The sequence below is a fragment of the Scaptodrosophila lebanonensis genome, unplaced genomic scaffold, assembly GCF_003285725.1.
Source record: "Scaptodrosophila lebanonensis strain 11010-0011.00,11010-0021.00 unplaced genomic scaffold, SlebRS2 tig00000113-arrow-arrow-pilon, whole genome shotgun sequence".
Taxonomy (NCBI): domain Eukaryota; kingdom Metazoa; phylum Arthropoda; class Insecta; order Diptera; family Drosophilidae; genus Scaptodrosophila; species Scaptodrosophila lebanonensis.
In genome coordinates this window covers 2,125,389-2,148,642 of record NW_022060575.1, presented here as the reverse complement: position 1 = coordinate 2,148,642, position 23,254 = coordinate 2,125,389, and the positions used below count along the sequence as shown (strand labels likewise).

Here is a 23,254-nt window from a genome sequence, read left to right as displayed (position 1 = left end):
CTCTATTACCCTGTGGACTCTTAAAGTGTGAAATATGAAAAAAAAATTATTCTTAGAATGTTGTACAAAATGAGATTTTTTTAAATGTACTTAATTTTTGGACCAACAGAAGAAGGCGTGGCAGACTCCACAGAGTATATATATATTATTAATCAGAATGACGAAACGAAATGATCTTCGGAAGTACAAGAGCCAGACTTGGTATCCAGGTTCCCCTCAGCCCTATGCAGATGAAGTATATGTTTTAGTCTGATGCCCCTCATTTCTCTGTTATGAACGATTTTCCATAACTCTTGGAATTTGTTTTTACTGAAATGTGGTAATTACGTATTTGAGGAGTGGGTGCAGGGTATCAAAGAGTTGGGCCTGCTCGACTCCAACATTCTATTCATGTTTTAAGCATTGCTCTGCTATCACAAAAAGTGGAATTTATTTGTATCTACGAAATTTATGTTAGTTTAAATTTTGTCAACTTTTGTAAATTGGAAAACTTTTCTAAGGTCTGTGGATCTCAAACAATCCTTTCTGATTTGAAATAAGAAATGGATTTTATGTCAAAACGAAAGTAATTAAGCGAAGTCTTCTTTTGCTTGTTCATAACCTCAACTTAGTTTTGGACATATGAAAAGTTATAGGAATACACAGAAAGCAACTGAAGAGTCAATTTGATGCCCTTCGTGTTGTTGCTAGAAAGCAAACAACAATACTATCAACTTAGTCGGCACAAGTACTCCGCGGAACAACAACGCTTTCAATTTCCCAGAAGCCCCACAACAATTGTTGGCATTAGTCAGTGCACGTATTTACTTAATGTAACAACTTGCACGACTTAGGGAAAAACTTTTACCACAAATCGGATTTCCTGCATCGATTTGTGGCCAAACGCTTTTTCCTTCGCACGCGCTCCCACTGCCAGTCAATATGACTGTCTGCCCTGGCATGGCCTGGCCTGGCATGTTGTGGATCGGCTTGGCGTTATGTTTTGTGGTGCGAGCCAAATAAGAGCAAAGTAGATCACACAAATAACTCGTTGACTTATAGGAAATGTTGTAGAGCAGCCCAGACCAGTGGCAGCAAATCAAAATGCGAATGCCTCAGATATTTCCCAAGGAAATGCAAGAGATTCTTGGGCTTTCCACGAAGCTGCCGAGAAGAGCGGCCTCAACGAGTTGCGCATAGGTTTCCCTTATTTGATGTGAAGATGACAACAACCAGTTGGCAGAGCCAGGGAAGAGCCACAGAACATGGCCAGTACATAAAAGCCGATTGTTAAAACAATCACGAGCCACAAGACAAAGCGCTGCACAAACTTTAATAGAGAAGTCCACGGAGCTATCGCATCGAGTGGCACTGGCAGCCACATGAACATACTCGTACCACAAACACACACACACAAACACACACACATACGGACGAGTACATTGTTAGAACCTTGTTTTCCTTCAACATTAAATCGAATTTGGTTTAGGCGTGGAAAACGAGTTTCCCAGCAACTACAACTCTTGCAGTAAGTACCTCGACAACATCAAGACTGGCTGCACTCACCGAAAAAATTCACTTCAACATAAATGAATCATTATTATAGGATTATAGGATCAGCACATACTCGTATCCTATCAATATTCTTCTTCACTGCCTCTTATAACCCCAAGATCTCTTAACTTTGGTGAAGGATATAAAAAATATTTAATAATTTCAAATATTTTGATCCCGTTATGATACAGAATGCAATATATAGTATGGATATGGATATACAATATGGATAGTTCAAGACTGGATTCCTAGCTTCAAAATTCTAAAAAAAAATAAAAAAGAAAGGTTCAGTTAAATTATTATTATTTTAGGTATCCCAGTTATATGTTTGGAGTAATGTTTAACGTATTACATTTTTTATTTTTTAAACTACAAATTTTATTTAAAATCTGTCAATAATTATTAAATTGTTTAGTCATGTTTGACGAGTTTATTGATGGATATAATGGAAGGTGGATAGTTAGCTTAATGTTCTGAAGTGCAGGTCTCTTTCGTCTTCTGTTGGTGGTACTATTATCAAGTAGATTTATGGCCAAGTTTTTAAGGTGGTCAGAGAGCCGTTTTGTGTATCTGGTCTAGAGTCTAAATATTTCATATATGATGTACGGAACACCAAGTTCCTGGCGAATGTTTGGAGACTGTCCTCAGTACTTTGTTTTGGAATCTTTGCAGAGTTGTAACAGCTGAGGAGGAACAGTTTCTTCTGAGTTTTAGCTTAGATTTTTTACTCCACAGCCAATGATTAACGAATTTTAGGGAAATTCCCCCTTTTTATAAAAAATTTGTAAAATGTATAAGTAATGTTTTTGGCCAATTTTCATTACGTGTTAATTATAATTTATTTTTTTTTTACATCTTCATAAGTGAGTATTACAAGTATTAGCATAGGTGTTCGAAAAACAAAATAAAGATTACTTTAAATAAATTCTAGAGTGCCCATTAGGGACTATTACAGTAAGGGTTTATAATAGTAGTATACAATAGATACATTTATTTGGCATTAATATAAAAATAGCACTTTAGGAAAAATTAAAGTAATTTTCGCAGTGTAATAGGCAGCTATTGAAGCGTAGCCTTTGAAGTGCTGCTGCTGGCTTCTGCTTTCTGCTGCAGCACCTCCCCCCGTCCAGTTGGCTGTTTGCTTTGCCCAGCAGCGTCTGATAACGTGCTAAAATTGGCCAACAGCGTTAGCAGCTAGCAAGGGCCGAATAATTGCAGGGCCGCGCCCCTAAAGCCCACTAGCTACTATACTTGTATATGTATACAGTGGAGAGTAGTTGCTGGTCAGCTCATCAAGCCTCTTTTGCATGCATGCATAAATAAAGTTTGTAAATAGGCGGACACACGCCCCCTTCATCAAGACCAGTAAGTGTTGGCCCACTCCGCCGCCGCCTCCTCCCTTCCTCCCTCCTTCGACGAGAAGTTTTAGCTGCGCGTGCGCATGCGCTTTTAATTAGACAAAGGTAGGAAAGTGCAAAATTGTGACGGTGATTGTGATGGTGATTGCGACTGTGACTGTGACGGGGATTGTGATGGTGACAATGCAACAAAAAGCGACAAAATGCGTCTTGTAGGAAATGTCCAAGAGCAGCAGCTAAATTGGCCAAGGCAAGGCGCATAAATCACTGGACAACAGCAGCTGTAACTAGCGGGGAGGTAGGGTTAAAATGATAGCAAACAAGTTAATGAATGTATCTTACGGATACATCTGCATAGACCACAACGACGACGACGACGACGACGACTGAGACAAATAGACTTATAAAAGACTTGCAACCAAAGTGAGGAAAGATCCAGAGTCGCAGCCACATGAAAATGGCAATAAAAAGCGCTAACAAGCAGCAGCGGCAACAAAGACAATAAAATACACTTAACGGCGACAGAAAGGAAAAAAATAAATACGCTGGTATATAAAACATGGCAGCATCGTTTAAATTGTTGTTAACAATTCTAGGCAATGGCTATGTCGGCAACGTCCCTCGGCGCGCCACAAACACCGACCAGGGAAATAGATTTGCAAAAAAGAAAGAAAAAAAACAAAACCGAACAGAGGCCGCCGACAGTGTTGGCTAATTTGGGTCAATGTGTCGTGAGCGTATAAGCAGAGAGGGAAGGGAAGGGGGGAGGGAGGGGGGTAGAGAGCTAGAGCTGGAGCTGCAGTGAAGGCGTCGACGACTTCAGATGTTTGGCGCTTTAACGCCATCGGCCAACATTTCACTTCAGATGTCGGAGTCTCGCGTGCCAAGCGCATTTATGCTACCGCTTTAATGTCCCGCTAGATCGTTTTCTAAGTGTTTACATGCCCCCAGCCATACCCCCCATGTACCCCCATATACCCCCTCCCTCTCTCCAAACAACATTAATCACTTTCAATCAGTTGGCAGCTCACAAGCTTCGATTTGAAAAGTCTATTTTCGCAATTCCAATTGCAATTGCAATTCCAATTGCATTTGCAGTTTGGCAGCCAGAAAAAGTTGCATCTCTATTTTCAAACTCTTTGCATTTTTCCCGTACAGTAGACAGTCGCTAATTAGCATTTGTTATGAATTAGAAATTGCCTTAAAAGAATGCTTTAAATTAAAAAGAATTGCTTTGATAGAGAATTGTGGGCTTTACAGCAGGGCATTATTCAGTCGGGTCCGAGGCTGAGGCATTAAATCAGTTCTACTTTCAGAGAGTTCCAGGATTTTTATTGTCCACTGTATTATGGTTTTGAAACGTTTTGGTAAAAATCTTCTACATATTTTTAAAATTAAAGCGGCTTCAAATCGCATAACTCGAGTCCGGCAATGTGATAGTTCGTTTTCAGGTCTATTTTCAGTGTGATTTTTTAGATTTTGTATCTAGAGTGTTCTCTGTATTATGTTTTCCAGATGTTTCCTTCCACTTGTTTTTCATCAGTGCTGCCACAAGATATTTCAAGTACTGTGCTGTGTGCTACATTTTGGTTGCAAATTGCTGAATTTTATTTCGATAATTGCAATTGAAAGCGCCTTTGAAGAGATCTACAACGCTGGCAGCGGCTAGTACGAGTTTATATATTTTTATGCACTACGTGAGAATTTGAATGTTTATGTTTGTATTGGCCAAGTTGTCTTGAGGTCAACAAACTAGGCATCGATTGACCCCAACAATGCAATAAAGTGAATCGTTTTTGAAGCAAAATCGAAGCATTCCAATCATAAATCTAAGAATGCGGTATTGCGTATAGGAACTAACTGTTTCCCCATTTCAAATAGGTAAACGGTTGAGGAAGATTATTTTATATACATTTTTTAGTGTGCAAATTAATCACTGACTTTTTATAATAAAAGTAATTTATATTTTAATGCCTGAGTGCTTGGTTGAATTAAATGGTAAAAAAATGCATCTAGATAGATATATTTGTGTGGATAAATGTAAAGAGCCCCTGGCTTTCAAAACAAACTATAATATTACAGGACCTGGGAATCTTAAATAAAATAAAAGAGTCCAAGTAACAAATTGTATATACTTTTAATCAATATAAATATTTAGATTACAAGAAAATATAATAATTGAACAACAGCGTCGTTTCGTTTTTGGTCGATTTATTTGTGAGATAAATTGTTTTAAACGTGGATGTCAATGAGGAAATAAAAGAATGACAGAAAAAAATTTTTTTTTAGTTAATTGCAACGAACTGAATTAAAAAAGTTCGAAATAAAATATAAGGGACTAACGCTGTGCATTTAGTGGCCAAACGCAATTTGCAGACCTCTACTATTAGCAATTTGTTTTCTACCAGGACCATCCACACCAATAATGCACTCTTTGGAATTGCAATGAGCTTGGTTGAAAGTTTTAATGCAAATATGGTGACCGTTTACGTATTTTTTCGATGCAAAGAATTTTTTGTTGACAAAAAAAAAATGCATTCAGTAGCGGACTGTGAAACTCGGTTAGCAGAGTTTTTCAGAAGCTATCTTCAAAATGGCAAAAAGTCATTAAACAAAACTGGACATATCTATATATCGGAGAACGCCAAGCCTTTGATATAAAATTCGAAAACATGGCACAAATAATAAAGTGGATTACTTTCTTCGTCTATATAATTCTAAAATATTCACCATTAAGAATATTATTATGTTAATTAAATGTTTACTAACGATGGGGGTTATACGACACTTTTAAGTAGTCATAGAAATATTAAAAAAGAATCTGTTTTGCATCGTTGATCAGTTTTTTTGCTTTGATTTTAATAATGTTGATTATTTGTCGATCGACAAATATCTCATTGACTGGCTCTATATGCACCCATTAAGTTGATAACAAGGTGCCAACGAAGGAAACAAACTAATTTCATTATTAATTAGCAAATGAAAATGCCGACTAATGCCTCACGAGCTAATATTTCGTGGCTACTTTATTTTAATTCGAACCAATTACGAGTAAATCCGGCAAAGCATTTACCACAGCCGTGATCGATGCAATCCAATCCACAGTGGCGTCAGCATCCCCCCATGGCCGGAACGGCGGCCTTTCCCTTTCCTTTGCGATGACGACTCTGGCGCTTTTTGTTGTTCATTTCATTGGTGGTGTTAATGATGAACGAACACGTATTTTTCATTGTTTCACAGTTGCGTTATTAAATGGAGGGAAAATAGACGGTGGAAAACGAACCGAGACCGAATCCGAATCAGCATCCGAAAACCAACTGAACAAAACACAGCAGACAACAGAAATAAATTGTGTTCGAAAGTGAATTTTATGTTCATGCTTTGCTATGGTTTTTTCGTTTTTCTTTTTGTTGTTGTTTTGTTTTTGGGTTTAGTTGCATTTTTACTGCATTTTATTACCGTTGATTTATTGTTAACTTTTTCTTCTTAATTTTCCACATTTTATTTGCGGCCTTCATTTTGTTTTCGACCTTTTTTTTTGTGTGTTGCTCATGTTGTTGTTTGCTTCCTGAACGCCAAGACCAGAAAAGACAACAAAAATAAAAAATAAAAAAATTAAATAAATCTGTCGATTAAAGTTTGGCGTACGAGTATATATTTCTTCGGTGGTGTTTTCAAGTCTGAAGGAAGTGGAAGGGGCCATGGAGGCAGCATGCCAACAAAATGTAATTATGGCGCTTCATACATTTTTTTCATCACCATGAACTGCTCACTAAAATTACTGGCGACTCGCCTCGTTCAAAGAAAATGGTCGATGACGAAATGTTATTCTTTTTTTTTTGGGTGGCGACGACGATTTTAATAGCGGATCCGCCGCTCATATGTCTGACGATGGTGCGGTCTCCCCGCCACTCCCTCCCCCACAACTGTCCGCATCATCAAATCACGGGTTTGGCTCTTTGCCTCACTTATCGCCGCTTTTGTTGTCTGTGGTAATGACTTCATTCTGGAGGTGCATTTGTTTTTATAGCGACGTTGAAGCTGAAGTCTCAGTCTGGAGTGTGCGTTAGAGTTCGAGTTCGGGTTGTTGTCGATGTTGTTGTGATTGCTGGTAACGTAATATTTCATATATTGTGCTTAGAAATTGCCAGCAACTTTGATAAATTGTTGGTTTTGCGGGTGTTGCCGTCATCGAGAGACTTTTGTTTGGCTCAATTGCATTTTATTTTGTTAATTATCTGTTTTTTCTCTTTTATTTAAATCTTAACAAATGAAGAGTGTATGAAACTCAATTCAATCTCAACTCAGTAATCAATATTGCGTATTAATGTGAAGGTGTGCTGGCAATGTGAAGCTAGAAAACGAAAATTAAAAAGTAAGAGTAATGAGCAAATGCTTACACTTTCTTATATTGTCGATGCACTTTTTATAAATGTTAGTCGCTCTCAACCTGATTCAACAGTCAAATTTCATAAAAATCGGTGCTATACTAAAAATACTCAATACGTTATCTTTTAGAAGTGAACTTTTAACAATTCTCTCGAGAAATTACTGGCATTCTTTCCCCCCAGTTACTGTTCACACAATACCAATAAGAAGTGATGAGCTACAAAAAATAATTTTCGAGTGTAACTTAAAACTAAAACTTTATTGCATGAAATATTTTGTTGTCAATATCAGTAAAAAGACTCCCTATACATATATGCGTGTATGAAGTATATGAATCCAAAATAGAAGCATGGGCTTATTTGTCAACGTTGAACGTTTATTCTTAAAAGTGGACATAGTGGTTCACAAAGTGATGTTTTGAATCGTATTTTGTTTTGACAGTGACAGAGCTTTCCCGCTTGAGATCTTGAAAAAAAAGTCCCTATCATGTCTTAGAAGAATTAAATGAATTGGGAAATATTGCAAACTTATTTTCAAAGTCTAATGAGAACAAACGAAAAATCTATTCTTTTTTTTTTTTTTTGATGAAGTGCATTTTTTTCTCGGTGGAAAAATTGCTGGGAATTGGAAAACTTGCACATGATCGTCGAGAAGCCAATGCATCCTCAGAGAGTGGCTGTTTGGTGCAGATTTTGAAGCATTATTGGCACATTTTTCTTTGAAAATCCTGCTGGAAACGCCACATTTCGGTCAATGGTGATCGCTGCTGAGGCATAATTATTTTATACAAGTAAGTTAATGAGTCTACCGAACTCGGTCCAGTTAGCGTTAATGAGATCATCTCGAAATGAATTAATTGTACTGGCACTTGAAGAAGTCGTACCACCGTAATCGTATCAGTTAAAATTTTGAGGTCTAGCCTCCACTAGGAGTGTTCCACTGGGTAAAAAACATAAACGAATAAACGGCGCGATCAAATAAAATCGTGTAGCATACTTCCCCAAGTATTTGCACGGTAGCACCCCTACAAGCTATGTCGACTATTAAAATCACCACCTAACAGGTAATTCCCATTAGCTTGCACGTCCTCCTGGAAAGTAACAGCAATAGATTGCAGTTTGATTTCCGGTAGGACTAAAGACACTAATGTCAACAGATTATTATGACTTTGGTGTTCGGTATGGATAGAAAGCAATGGCATATAGATTTTTTAATAATTATAGTTACCCCTCTGGCATTCCAATTTAGAATTGGAAAAAAGCTCGATTATAATTTTTTTTTTTTAATTGAGGCTATTGACTCGGACGATCGCTGGTGTTAGCAGAATGGCGTATTATGCCACACAGCCTATGATACAATCGAGATTTTGCTCTTGCTCAATTGGCCACCTCGGGGTTCCGATTTGATGCCATTATGCGAAAAATCTATTAATGCCCTTAAGATGAATATCGAGCAAGAAACCGTCACCAAGTTCTTGGAAAACTGTGTAGCTGAGGCAGCCACATAAATGAAATCGATTTCCATATATAATAAGAATGTTTGCTCTTTCGAATAAATCAATTATTTACCACAAAATGTAGATATTTTTTTTTAATTCCTAAAAAGAAACACATGTTTACACTCGAACTGGATGGCCATGTCCCAAGCCATATCTTTTAATAAATAGATCAAGTCCCAATTGTTAGATTAAATGCTACATCCAAACTAGTCCTAAGAGCAGTCAATTCTTACAAATCATTGCAGTTCTCAGAAGATTGATTAATCACAGTGTATTGTGAAGAAATATTTTCCCTACTAGCCAGAAAACTAAAAGCAAGCAACAACTGGCCACGAGCCAAATGAAAGTAAACAAAACTGGGAAATCAAATGTGAAAATAAACCAACAAACAGCTTAGCTAACAACAATAGCAACATCAGCAGCAGCAGCAACAATAACAACTGCTTCGGGCTTTAGTCAAATACATAGTTGTAGTGGGCAGCTGACCAAAAAGCATTTGGCCAAAAGTGCAATCACCCGCACACCTCTGATTTACGACAATTGTTTTGTCACGTCGGCCCCACTGGAGAGCGAGCGGAGGGGGTGCGGGGATGGCCAACAATTGCAACAACAGCAGCCGAAATGTCAATTGCCAAAAATGGCTAAACATATTTTCAATAAGTTGTTAGCCAGTTGTCTCTTCCGCTCGCCCGCACCCACGCAAACGCCTTGGTGGCATTTGGAGGCGCGTGCGTGAGGAGCGTGAAGAGCGTGAGCTGCGGGCGATGGATGCGACCAATTCCACGCAATTTTCAAACAGTTGTAGGCAAGTCGGATTAGCCAGCAAAACTTTATGGCCACAAATCGGGCGCTGGCAAAGTTTATTGGCTGGCCATAACAAATGGAAAGGCACACAGAAATTTGTCAGCTAAACGCCGATGGCGGCGACTGTGACTTATGATAGACCAAATATTGATGCCACTGCCACTGCAACTGGAAGTGGACCTGGGAACGAGCCCCTAACAAGCTTGTCACACTCGACCGCACCCAGGGGCATTCTCTCCAGGCGCACCGCTGCCTTTCCAAAAATTAATTGAAATCGCAGCTCGTTCTCATCGCGGACGAGGACGTGAGTGAGGAGCGTGTTGTCGTCTCAGACAAGCGAAGCGTAAACAATTATGTTGCATGTCCAGCAGCGGCAGCCGCCGCGCCAGCAGAGTCAAAAGTGGCGCAGCAGCTGCCACTTGGAAAGGATGTCTTTGTTTTGCCGCATTGTTGCACCAAAAAGGCCTACAACAGCAACAACAACAAGCAATACACTTGCCGAAAAAATAGCCATGCAAAATATTTGTACTTATTACTTTCTTAAATAATCTGAACAGCTTAAATGTGTTTGGTAAATCAACGCTATCTTTGCGAACTGGATTTGTGTTTTTGCCAATTTTCAATGCTTCTATATCTGCATCAGAGAAATGGTATTCGAAAATGGAAAGCTAGTCTTTGATTTTGTTTGAACTCAGCAGCGAATTGTTGGCATTAATCATGAATGAATGACTTAATGATTCATTTGAAATGAAATAAAAACAAATTGTGAAGATGTATATTTCACAATTTCTTTTAAAAAACAAATAACGAAAAGACCAAAAGAATTCCATAAGAGTGATTCTTTAAATTAATTAAAATTGCATGCTAAATATTTGAATTATTTAGAAATGATTCGTTTGCTCAATCAGAAATATACTCAGACATATTTTAAATGAAGTAATTTGAATAAAATCAATACTAGATTCTATTCATTTTAAAAAACTTTTATAAATTATAAACTAACTCTGATAATTTGTTGCAGAAACTTAATTAATTTCATAGAAACTTTTCGATCAATTTAAAAATAAACAAACTATTCGAAAAATGTATTAAATATTTTGCTTTTTTAATTGCTTCTTTACTGAACTTAACTTTATAAAAATAGCCTTTTATTAGGCACTTATACGATATACAATGTTCTATTGAGATAGTACTTTTTGATTCCAAATTGTTCATTAATCTTCGCATCTCAACTTCCGGAAACAGAGCTATGAGTGTATTTGGATTTACTAAACTTCTGAAAGCATGAGGAACTTATTTAAATCGGTCAGTCCTGATTCTTGCAACTCCTATTTTTGTTTTCCTTAAATTAGACTGGGAACCCAATCTTTGCGTGTCAGCCTACTCTATCAGGCTTTTGCTTTTGAATCTTCAATCACTAGCAATCCCTAGGGGGCAGACCACAAGTTGATTATTAACTCTTAGGTCGTCTTCACTTTTTTGTTCCTCTTAGATCAAGGAGGAATTACTTCCCGTCGTTTTAGGGGTTTGTGTTCAGGTTATAATGTTCTTTCTCATCTTATCTCAACGTAATACAGTATTTTTGCCTTTGACAACAACAAACAAAAAGTGCAGAGAATTTAACCTTTTTATTTCTCTTTAGTCTTTAGGATCTGTCCTAAGGAGGACAATTATTAAATTATATGGTAGCATTGGATTTGTTCAATCATGCGTTCTATCATGATGAAGAATTTAACATTTGAAAATCATTATTAGGGATTTAAAAAAAAGAACCAAAACTTTTTGTGTATTATTGTAATTGGTAATGAAACTTAGTGTTTTCAATAGGGCCCTGAAAGTAAGGCAGGACGACTCTAGTCATTTGGAGAAGTCAAAAGTGTTGACAATGTTGATTTCCAATTGATTTTCCAATTTATGAAACATTTTAGAATGAGTCGGAAAATTTTCATTCATCTTTGATATCTTTTGCTAAAACATTTACAACATTTAAAAATTTATTTTGCTATAACTAATCAAATTAACATGTCTTTTGAATTCAGATTCAGCTGTCTTTGTATAAAGGTTCTACGCTAGTAGTAATTTACGGCGTTGCGGTTAGAACTTCTATGCCTAGCATTTTAACGGCGCCGTGGCTTGCACAAATGTATCAGTGCATTCAGCAGAACATATCAGTGATCAGTGATCAGAAGTTTTAGCGATCAGTTGTCCCTGAATGCGCCCATTTACTCATCTGTAATTCGTTCGTTGCTGTGCTTTATGTTTTGAAAGTGAAGAAGGAAACTAGCGCTTGTCATTATGCGTCATCTCATGGGGCGATATTTGTGACGAATATTTTGTTTTTTGCTGAGATTCGCCTGATTCGCTGACCCTTACCTTTTCAGAAATTTACATTTGCTCATAAAAGGTTAAGGTCCAAGTCCAAGAACATTCGTTCGCATTACTTCTTGATGAAAGGTGAATATTTTTATAAATAATCAAGAAATATCAATTCTGTGAAAACTCCTGCCTACTTCGAATGCACCTTGTTCAAACATTTGATCTCGACACGGTTGCAAGTTAGGGCACAACATTTTAATATTTATTATTATTAAATGTTATTGTTAGATCCTTTTTAAGGAATTCTTAATTTTAAATTGGAAGCATTAGGAATTGTTTATGTGTTTTCCTACGTCGAGAGGCTATGTTTCTTGACTCAATAAACTTAAATCAAATTAGCAACATCTTGCTGAGCTGAATTCATAAATTTCAACCATTTTTGTGAAACCGCATCAATTTTAATTAATTCAACCGAATTTGTAAAGAACGCCGAAATACTGCAAATAAACCATTTGAATACGTTTGAATGGCTTCGAAAATGATGCTCCTAATGGATAATGTTTTAAAAAGTTTTCAGCATTCCATAAATCAGAATAATTATTTGGTCGAGTGTAGCTGTTTTTCTCTTACCAAGAAAAAGTGAAGGTGGCGCAATTTGGTGGCAAGATTAGCTAAGACCCCGGCCGCCTGGCCTGTACAGTCTGGCCAGCTAACATAATGACAATGACAATTGTAGCCATGATTTCTGTGCTCTTTTTTATGCGGGTGCCTACTTTCCAGCCAGATAGTCGGGCAACCGGGGGAACGGGCGAACGGGCGACCAGGCAGCCACTTGGCCAGGAAATGCTCGAGTTTGTCGCTTTTGGCTGACGCGGCAGCGCAGTTTTAAGTTTTTAGTTTGGCTTTATGGCGATCATAACTTAAGTTATTGCGGTGGCGGTAACGGCAATGGCGATTCGATTTGGCCAGCAAAAGCAAAAAAGTTTACACTTAACTGATTTGGCCAGCAGCCGGTCTGCCGCTCCAATCAGCGCATTTGCCATTTGTACATTTACTTGTATGTGCACTTCGATGTCCGCCGATGTCCGTAAATATATAAATAAGTAGTATACAAATATACGAGTATATCGGTGCAGTCGAGCGTTGTAAATTCTACTCCATTGTACTCGCACTGTGATCGGGGCTAGGAAGTCTAATTTCGTTACCGTTTTGGTTGCCGCCAAGTGCGGCAATCTCTGCACATTTGCATAACAATTGCTGGGGCCATAGAAATGCAGGCCGCCGTCTTAACCTTTCGCCCAATAAGTTGGCCCAAAGCACAGCCCATATGGCCAACTGCCCAACAACAGAAACAACAGCAACAACAACAACCGAAGGGGTCTCCCCGTCCGCGCAATGGCAATAAAACATTACCGAATTAGCTCGAGTGTAAAATCAACTTCGAATCGCGCTGCTCTGCACTTTCGCGCGCGCCAACTGAACCTTTAAATAAACTTTCCATTTTTTATAATTTACAACTCTTTGGGCATTTCAAAATTTTGTCTTTGGGTGGTGCTGTCCAGGCCTCTGCATATTAGTCCGACCATTGTCTGGCGCACACAGTTCCTCTCACTGCCCAACTAGCCAAGTAATTTCACATGTGGCCAGCAATTAGTAACCATCATTAAGACAATAAGTGCCAGCCCGGCTGAGCTAAAATCCCGTTCACACTTTATATAACACCTTTCTGCCCGAGATCCGCTGTTGCACTTTTTTTTTGTGAAGGTGCTGGTGATCTTGAGCCAAAATACTGTCGAGTGACTCAACAAATCCAATGAAGTTGCAGCGAGCCAGAGCAGGAGTACAAATTTATCAGACAAATCGATATCTACTTAATCATCTATACTAATCTTATGAAGAGGAAATATTTGATTGTTTGAATAGGCTCCGAAACTACTGGACCGGTTTAATGAATTCATTTACTTTTGGGAAGCTACACTATACCCGGGTAACATAGGCTAAATTATATTTGCAAAAAAAATATAGGGATCCTTTCCAGAACTCCAAAATTGTAAGTCAAGGTGTACAAAAATTACCTAAAAAAGTATGTTCCTGCACAGGATACTGTTAGTTCCGAATCATCCTAAAAACAGTACGTCACTTGAAATATTAAGGCAATGTTATTCAAAAGTTCCTAGCCAAATAAAAATATAATATCGAAGGCACAGTCCATTCTCCCAAATCCCTCTGGACAGTTGCCACAAAAATTGAAGCTAAAAATTCGAATTCCATTTATGCTTTTAAGAAATTGAAACCATTCGAGCATGTGCAATAAAACGAGGCTGCTTATTAAGGAATTGAAGGACAATTTAATTGTAGAGTCAACGAGCTCTTATATTGAGGATACCAATGATCCCAACTGATCTGTCAATCCCATTTAAACGGCTATAATTTACGATAAAAATATCTTTCACGTTAACTATTAACAAGTCCTTTCGGCCTACGAAAGGAATGTGTTAAACAAATAAAATAAATAAAAAAATACAAGAAATAACTAAAAAAATAAAACTAAAAAAATAAAAAAAATTAAAAATAAAAAAAATTTAAATAACAAATTCAAAAATATATATATATATAAAAAAAAATAAAAAATTCACTAAAAAATAATAATATCCACACTACTTGTATGTTTATAATTTTATTATTTTTTAGTAACTCATAGCAAAATGAAGGGTATATGTGTGTGTTATATTTAAAATTTTTTAAATTTTCAGTTAAATATCCGTGCAAAGGAGGACTCCAGTAATTAATACAAGTTTAAATCCCAAGCTGGCTGTACTTTTGGAGGAGCCACGAAGGAGCCGCTTCAATCATAGACACCATAAGGAATAAGCGGAAGGGCCCTTTCGAACGATCTCATATGCGGCATAAAAAGAAGAAGCAAAGTTCAGAAGCCACTTCTACTACTACTGGACAGCAAGACAAGCAAATTTCCTGATGAAATTCCAACAACACTTTTCGAGATAATCGAAAACAATAGAGAACGACGACTTTTCCAACTTTTGTAGAAACTAGGATGACTTATAAACAAATAAATCTGCAATATGCCGTTGGTGGGAACTTATTCTATAAATGACCTTAGCGATATTTCAGATGGATATTTGTGGAAACTGGCAAGACTGAATGAAAACAACAAATGACTTATTTCCAATCCATACTTGGCACTAATCTTTTTAATTTGCAATGGCATCACTTTTTGGGCGAGTCAGTAGCTAATAAAGCTGTTCTTGAGAAATCAGTTTTTCAATGCATTTTCCATAATAACCAGCCAACTGTAATTGTGCATTTCGCCAGCTATTTTGTTTGGATGTTCAATCACGATCATCTGTAGTTGCACTTCACTAGCAATTTGCACTTACTTGGGCAACCTTAAGCCGCCCAAGGCTATAACATTTAACATCGCAGATGCCACGATGCCAGCTGTCTGGGCAACTCGACCGGCCACTTCAATGAATAGCGCTGCCAGAGATGAAGTAACTCTTCCGTCTTCGATTGTATGTAGTACTGGGGAGTCCGAAGACGACTGCTGAGGTCTGCATTAGTATCTAAAATGAATAAAACCACACTCGCTCATATGCTCCATCTCGTCCACATTAATAGCAACACAGACACATCCACACCCACACATAGGTAGGTATGCTATGGCTAGGCATTATATAATTTTTCCGTTGCGATTCTGTGCCCAAAGCCACGCAATGAAGCGTTGCAAGTAATGCAGAAAACAATATTGTTTAGATAAAGATCCCCTCGCTTCAACATCTGCAGGCAACGTTGCATGTTGGAGCCAGCCATGAGAGGGAGTACGCGGGGCTGGGGAAAGGTGTTACAAGCGACGACCACCAATTATCGTGTCCACTTCCAAAGCTGGAGCGCCCCCGTTGCCAGCACAGAGGTTATCTTACGGTCTAAACAGCAACATTGACGCTTGTAACATACGACCACCCCGGCCCCCCTCCATCCGAACATACATACTATGTCCATAGATGTTTAGCTTTTCTCACTCAACATTTGAACAACTTGCGCAGCAATTTTCACTTTCAAATCAATAAATTTTCGTAACCACAGACTCGCAGCCCCACGCTACCGCTGCCGCACAATGAAATCGAAAACAAACCAACTTTGTTTTCTTCATTTTGTTTGGGGGGCGAAGAATGGCTGACGGCATGACTGGCCCAGTCTGCAAACGCACTACAAGCTCGCTGCCCCATGAACCCAACCGTAAACTTGTCGATCCGTTCGCCCGTCCGTTCGACCGTCTGTCCGCTGTACATTACTCAGTTAAACGGCAGCTCAACATCACAATGTCAGCATTACACAATTTTCAATACCTACTTGTGAGTTGTGCCTCACCCTGCAGTACTGAATGCGGCAAGCGCCCCCCTTAGAACTCATTACTTTTCTAATTTGATTACGTTTCTATCAACAAAGCAGAGCTGCTGTGGTTTTAAATAAAAGCTTTTAATTACTATTATGCATTCATTTTTGTTGTCAATTTCAAAATGTAGAATATCAAAATTGTTGTGAATAAAAACATATATTTGACGAATTATATTTCGCGAAAGATCCTTAGCTTTGAATATTAATATATTCGTTCAATTCAAGCGTTGATTGTTCATATGATCTAGAGTTTAAAGAATCTTGTATCCTTTCATTTAGCATATACTACTAAAAACTTAGGATTAATAAATCCACAAAATTATTTACTCTAGAAACACTTCTAGCATAAACAAACGATTCCCAAGTCTTCTGTTTTTTGTGTTTAAGACGAATGTCTAAATCTTGATCTTGATCTTCCCATGATCACATACATATTAATCTATTTAAAAAGTCTGTAATTTCTTAGCCAGAATATAAAATAATAATATTTCATGTTCACATACATATTTATCTATTTAAAAAGTCTAATTTATCAGCCAGGTTAGATAAATGTTACAAGGCTCTGTTGTCTGCAAAACAAATGTGAACACAGGAAAATCTTTCAAAATATGGTGTAGTAATCACATTATTCTAATAAAGTAAAATAAAAGTACAAATGGCATTCAATCTACCTAAGTAATGAGTACAGGTCTAGTTCAAAGAACTGCTGGGTAGTGATAGCGGGCGCGTCGCTTACGAGGCAAGTGACTGCAGTTTTCGCTCACCCGACTCTACAGATCGGACTACGCATAAGCGGAAGTATTTCATAAGCAAAAAGTCAAAGTCATCTAAATGAAATGAAACGCGTGTAATTTTTTTATGTTGTTCCCTTCGTTACACTTTTCCTGCGATACGGATCTGTAGCTGAAGCTTTTGTTGTTGCAGTCGTCGTTACACCTAAAAACTTCTATACACAAGAGAGCAGAGTCATGATTAAATGTGCGAGTTACTCGAAATTCAAAGCACTGCCGTATATCCCTTTATTGGAATATGTATATCGACCACGCACTTTTTGTGTAGCATCGATATGAAAATAGAGAAATATTACAAAGAGAAAACAGGGATTACAAAGCTTAAAATAGATAGGATCACGCTACAACAAAGCATATGCGCCTGAAGCATAGTATGTCTGGTGGGGAAGTGTAGACATATCTCAAAAACACTATAGAATATATATTTTTTATCAATATGCATTTAGAATACAGAGTCATTTAATCACCTTTTTCATTTTAGCTAAAAATTTTTGTCTTAGAAGGAAACAAATTTAAAAATTATTAATTATTTGGATTGATTGCAAAAATCATAAACTTTAAATAACATTTCAATCGAATTTTTCTCAATGAACTTTCGAGGGATAAGTTAACCAAAATATGGGTCAAATCAAATAGAATTCTAATTTTTAATATACTGAGTTTTTTTTAATATTTTTTTTATTATTAGCTATCAAATATTATACGGAAATCATTTAGGTCCGCAAATGATCTTTTGGGTCATCTGGTCCCTGTTTTTCTTTTTTGTTATAAATAAAATATAAATTGTATTTCTTTTTATTTATAGTTTTTACCAACTCCGAATTAATCTAAATATGTCTGCCATTATACATGGCTTAAGAAAAAATATTACGAGCATACATATAGCATTAATTTAAATACAACCTGTTGTGCTTAATAATTGAATATTTTGCTTTTTAAACAGAAATGGTTAATTTTTGTTCAAGTAGCAGCCTTAGGGGAGGACTTTTTCGTGACTTTTGAAGAAATTATCAAACGCTTTGCACTTGAGTTGCACATAAGTATGCAATGAATTTTTAACTCATATAATCTTTGAGAAAACAATAATAAACTCAACGTTGCACTTACCGAGTGTACAGCTAGATGGCGCTGCAGCTCCGTTGTGCTGAACGAAATCAATCCCGTAATTGTGGGTGAGTTTTCCAGCTTATTTTCCATTTCACGCAACCATCGACGCAGTTCTTTCGGATCATCACACAAGCCTTCGTTTCGTTGAGTCTCGTCGAGCATCTGAGTCGGAAATGTTCCATTTTCAAATGTTTCAGTTTGAAATAGTTGTGCCACCGTCCGCTAGGGGGTGTACTGTAACTTACCTTAAAACAATACTCATTTGACTTTTCCTTGGAAAAATCTGTGGCAGCGCCTTCAATTTCACAGCGCGCCTCCTTGCACGTATCCAGCAGATTTGTATCCATGATGTAGTTGTAGTTTGTCTGTATAGCCGCCCACAGATCATCCTTACCAGGTGTGCCAAGGCCAAGGGTGGCACTGCTGTGCAAACTGGTGGACGAGCTGTGACTGTGGCCGCTGCCCCAGGAATATCGATGCATTTTGTTGTTGTTGTTGTTGTTGGAGGAGCATTTGCCGTTGCTGCTTTGCGCGTTTTTCTGTAATATTACAATTAAGAAATTATAAACCAAAGCCAAACATTTGTTTAAATATTCGACAAAACGAGCTGTTATATTAACATTATAACAGTCCTAAGCAGAGTATAGCGGAAATGAGTATAATAGTAATGCGCACTGGTATGTGTCTATACTAAGTTGTAAGTAAGTTCTGCAACCCGTTGTGGTTGGTGTCAGTGCTGTAGTATTCTGTGGTGGCCACAAGTATGCAATAAGTATTTCGTGGTGCCGAATTAATTAATGTTTACCTCGTGTTGGCAGCAACTTACCAGAATGGTAGGATCCGGATTTTATTGTTGTGCCCAGAAGTATGCAACAAACACTTTGAGAGTTTTATTTATTTAATTCGCCACTAGCAAGAAAGTTATTGAAAAAGCAAGAAATTCATTTTTGGGACGCAATTGTCAGCGCAAAAATTTAATTTTAAAAACGACTAGTGGGCCACAAAAAAGGAAACTTTTTAGTGGCCCACTGTTAAGTACATTAAAAAGAGATTGAAGATCATGAAAAATCGATTCAACACTAAGCTAAATCACTAATTTTTCATACATTTTGTCCTGCCCTCGATTCAAATAGTTTGTGATTATGTTACTAACAAAATAAACTCTTGCAACTCTTATAATACTTATACGAAATTATAAAATCGACGATTTTTTTATACTTCACTCTTTGCCTGCACTAAATTAATTAAACTGTTGAAATAATGAAATAAAATGTAAGCTCTTGGAAGTACAAGAATAGTTTCGAATACCTTTAAATAATATTTTCGAATCATAATTCGTTCTGAACTGACAAGTATATGCATTTCGAAACTGTTTGATGCGATGGGAGAAAACGGATTAGGCAAAAAATTGTTGATAAAATGAGTAATTTGTGCGGCAAATATGGCCGTAATATGCTTAACCATATTTGGCGCGACTCCGTCATCGCATCAGCATTCAGCTCAGTTCAGTTCAGTTTTCAGTTCAATTCAACTAGTGCGGTCGGCCGGGCCGGGCCGGGCCGCAACCGGTTCGTTCGAAATTGCAAAGCGCGCGCAATTAATTAATGAATTTTTATTTGTCAGATCCCAACAAGTCGCGTCTAAAGCCACCGCTGCCACTACTGTTAAGCTGCGGCGCAGACGCAGAAGCCGGCGGCGGCGACAGCGTCGAAATACGGCAAGAAAGTCATTCAACAACAAATGGCAATTGACTGACCACAGAGCCATTGAGGAAATTCCTTATTTACACAGCATCGTAATGCTCACACAATTTGGAAAACATTGAATCGGAATTAAAATTGGAATTGAATGCGCAGCTGATGAAATGATTGAATGCTGCTGATTTGTGTAATTGATTAAATGAATAAGCTGTCGAAGCGAATCGCATGCGAAATCTCAACAGATGATTGTGCAAACAGTAAGGGGGAAATACTTCGGACCTGTGTCTGATAAATCTTCATCAAAATGCATGAGATGCTACGCTATTCAACTTCTTTCCCACATTAAAGGTCGTATTGGTGATGTTGTGCCTCTTCAAGCATAAAACAATATTTCAATTTCTATTTCAAATATTAGGTAGAAAGCAGAAGAGATAATGTACAGTCGAGGAAGTCCGACAACAAAATACTCAAAAAAGGTTTTGTTGCTGTTAGATTTGGATGAGCTTTAAAATAGAGGATGAGAATAATTACAGATTAAATCATTGTTTGAAATGGCTCCACAAGAAATGAAGCATTTTGGTTATAAAGCACTGCTTTTGCGTGTTTATTATTTTTCATATCGAAGTACTACGGCGGATGCGTGCAATCGAAAAGTAATGATATTTGAATCAATAAATAAGCACTGATCGGCCGCATATGTAGTGCTGAATAACATGTTCACAAAAAAAAAAAAAAAAAAAAAAAATTAAAAAAAAAAATTAAAAAAAAAATTAAAAAAAAAAATAAAAAATAAAAATTAAAAAAAAAAGATTATTAATAATAATACATAAAAGAAAATTGTTTAATTTTGTGTTTCAAGCAATTTCAGTTCTGCCCCATTTTCCTCTTTTTCGAACAGTGTATACCCTCAAAAATATAAGATTCCTTAATTCTATTTTTTTCGCAGTGACACGATCAGCTCTTACATATAATAAGTCCAGAGAGCCATTTCCTGTTTTGTGGTACCTTGATTTTCAGAACAAAATAATGGAGCTTTTACTGCAACTGCATTTCACCCAAATCGCAATACAAACGCATCTATAGACGATAAAAATGCAAAAGAAACGATGCTTCAAATTTATTACTTAACCCAAAACACAGCTAACCAAGCAACCAATATTTAAAATCATTTTGTTAAACTCTTAAATAGTTCACAAGGTTGAGGAATCTGGAGAATTGATAAACAACTCTCTAACGATTATTAAATTCAAATCATTTAAAAAGAACTTTAAGTTGTCAAAATGAGAGAGTGATGTGACTAGGGAAACATATAATTATGTTTTTACAAAAGTCAATCACTAGAAATCAATCACTCGAAAAAAAAAAATCGCTGTAGAAAAATATTTTTTTATTTTTTATCGAAAGTTATTCAGAAAGACATCAAGAAATCTTAGTCAGTAATACTTGTATTTAACAGAACAGGTTATTTTAGATAGATTTTCCGTTCCAAAAAAATTCATTCATGAAATCAATTAATACAAAAGCTCACTTTTTCAATATTTTCAACAATTTTGGATGACAATCACATCGAATAACTGGAACCAATTTGTTAAATGTTAGGTAAAAAAAATGATACAGTATAGTATTTGATCAAATATATAGTAATTTGTGATCAAAGCCCAACAAGTAGTCTATGGAAGTGGTAATAATCCTCTTTAGAGGGGAAACTATTCAAAATGAAGTTATTGATCAACGGAATCTCCGATTCTCGCATCTAAGTAGTTCCACTCAGCAAGTTATAATGAACGCCAACTGGTCCGCCTACATACATGTTTATATGTAGATCGACGACTACTACTTCTGTGATCTTCGCCGATTAGGCAGCATTAACATTTGCCACGCACTGCCTCCGTAATCACGCGGCATGTGGTCCCGTCCCAGCCATGTGTGGAATTCTGCAATTTGCATCTAACCAGTTGGTGGCGGCGCCAACGCTGGGGGCGCCACAGCCGACCGTTACGTTTAATGCATTCTAATAGTGAAATTTATATTTAAAAAAAAAAAATCTCCGTAATTTATTAAAACAATTTCCGCTGACACAGAATGGCGCAACTAGCAAAAGATTCTAACGGCAGAATGTCATTTAGCATGCGCTTGAGCGCCAAGAAAAAAACCAAGGCTGCGATCAAGTTGTTTAGACCAGCTCGTTAGCCGACCAGACCCGACCAGACCAGACCACCACCACAAATGAGTCGAAAGACGAAATATCCAAATGTTAGCGGCAGCGACAAAGTCAAATACCCTTTTACCCTGTACTCGGACATACTCGTATATTGTCTCACAATAAATGTATTTATTATGCGTAATAATTCTTCAAATATTAAAACCAATCTTTGAAATAAAGTTCTTTGGGAATTCCATTTTTGGGTATTCCTGTGAGTGATTTCTTTTTCCTAATTGGAGATTTTCAGTAATTGGAGATTTTACAAAATAAAATGAAACTATTTGTGTTCAATATATATGTAAAATTAAAAAAAAATAAAGATCCGAAGCGCACTTTGTCTAATTAAAAAGAACAGCTTCAGAATATAAAAATTTCGTTTATAAATTGTAGAGGGGAATTATTTAATTCGACTAAATGCTATTAAGATAAACTTTTGAAGCAAAAATTTCAAATATTTAGAAGATCTGTGTAAGGAAACATTGTGAAGAGTATGAGACCCAGGTGCGTAACCGTATTAACTAATTTTCGATATAACCTATTGAACTAACGAATAAAATCATTATTTTAAGCCATGAATATTTTGAAAAATTGCTTAAAAATGCGCTGCTTGTGTGTGAATGTAAATCGTATTTTCCTATACTGCTTGTTCCACCATGGTTAAGGGATTCCTTTTCCACTTTTTCCTTTAGCATTTAATATAACATCTAAATTCCACTATACTTGAAAATATGTACATAATCTTATCTCAGAGGAAGAGATAATGTCCTAAACTCTTACTTTTGAAATAATTTAGCTTTAGGAAATATTTTGTAATTCTTAAAGCACAATAAATAAAATAAATTAAAAAAGAGTCCTTGTTCCTTTTACAAACATAACTAACTTTTTTTTCTCAGGATTATATAACTGGAATGGATAAAATGAACATTTCTTGTCCGAAATGGAAAAAGTGAAAAGAAGTTAGTTATCACCTAGTCCGGTCTTGCTGACCAACAGTTACTTATCAGTTAGTTAGGAATGGGACGAATCTAACAATATGTTCGTCCTAAATGCGCTACAAATGTACCCCTTCATTTGAACGGAAGGGTATACAAATTGTCTTGGAAATTTATGCGTAGATGAATTGCGCAGTCGAGAACAGC

At 36.9% G+C, this 23,254-nt stretch overlaps 1 protein-coding gene across 2 annotated transcripts in view; it reads right to left on the bottom strand.

The window, feature by feature from the left end:
* Positions 1-23,254, bottom strand: part of LOC115628316 (serine-rich adhesin for platelets) — a 203,272-nt gene that overhangs the window by 118,765 nt on the left and 61,253 nt on the right. For both annotated transcript variants that reach the window (XM_030524369.1, XM_030524370.1), the window contains exons 3-4: positions 18,458-18,751; positions 18,213-18,374 (exon numbers count right to left, since the gene is read on the bottom strand). In XM_030524369.1, coding sequence (XP_030380229.1) covers positions 18,213-18,374; positions 18,458-18,751 — 456 coding nt within the window. The remainder of the gene's footprint in view (positions 1-18,212; positions 18,375-18,457; positions 18,752-23,254) is intronic.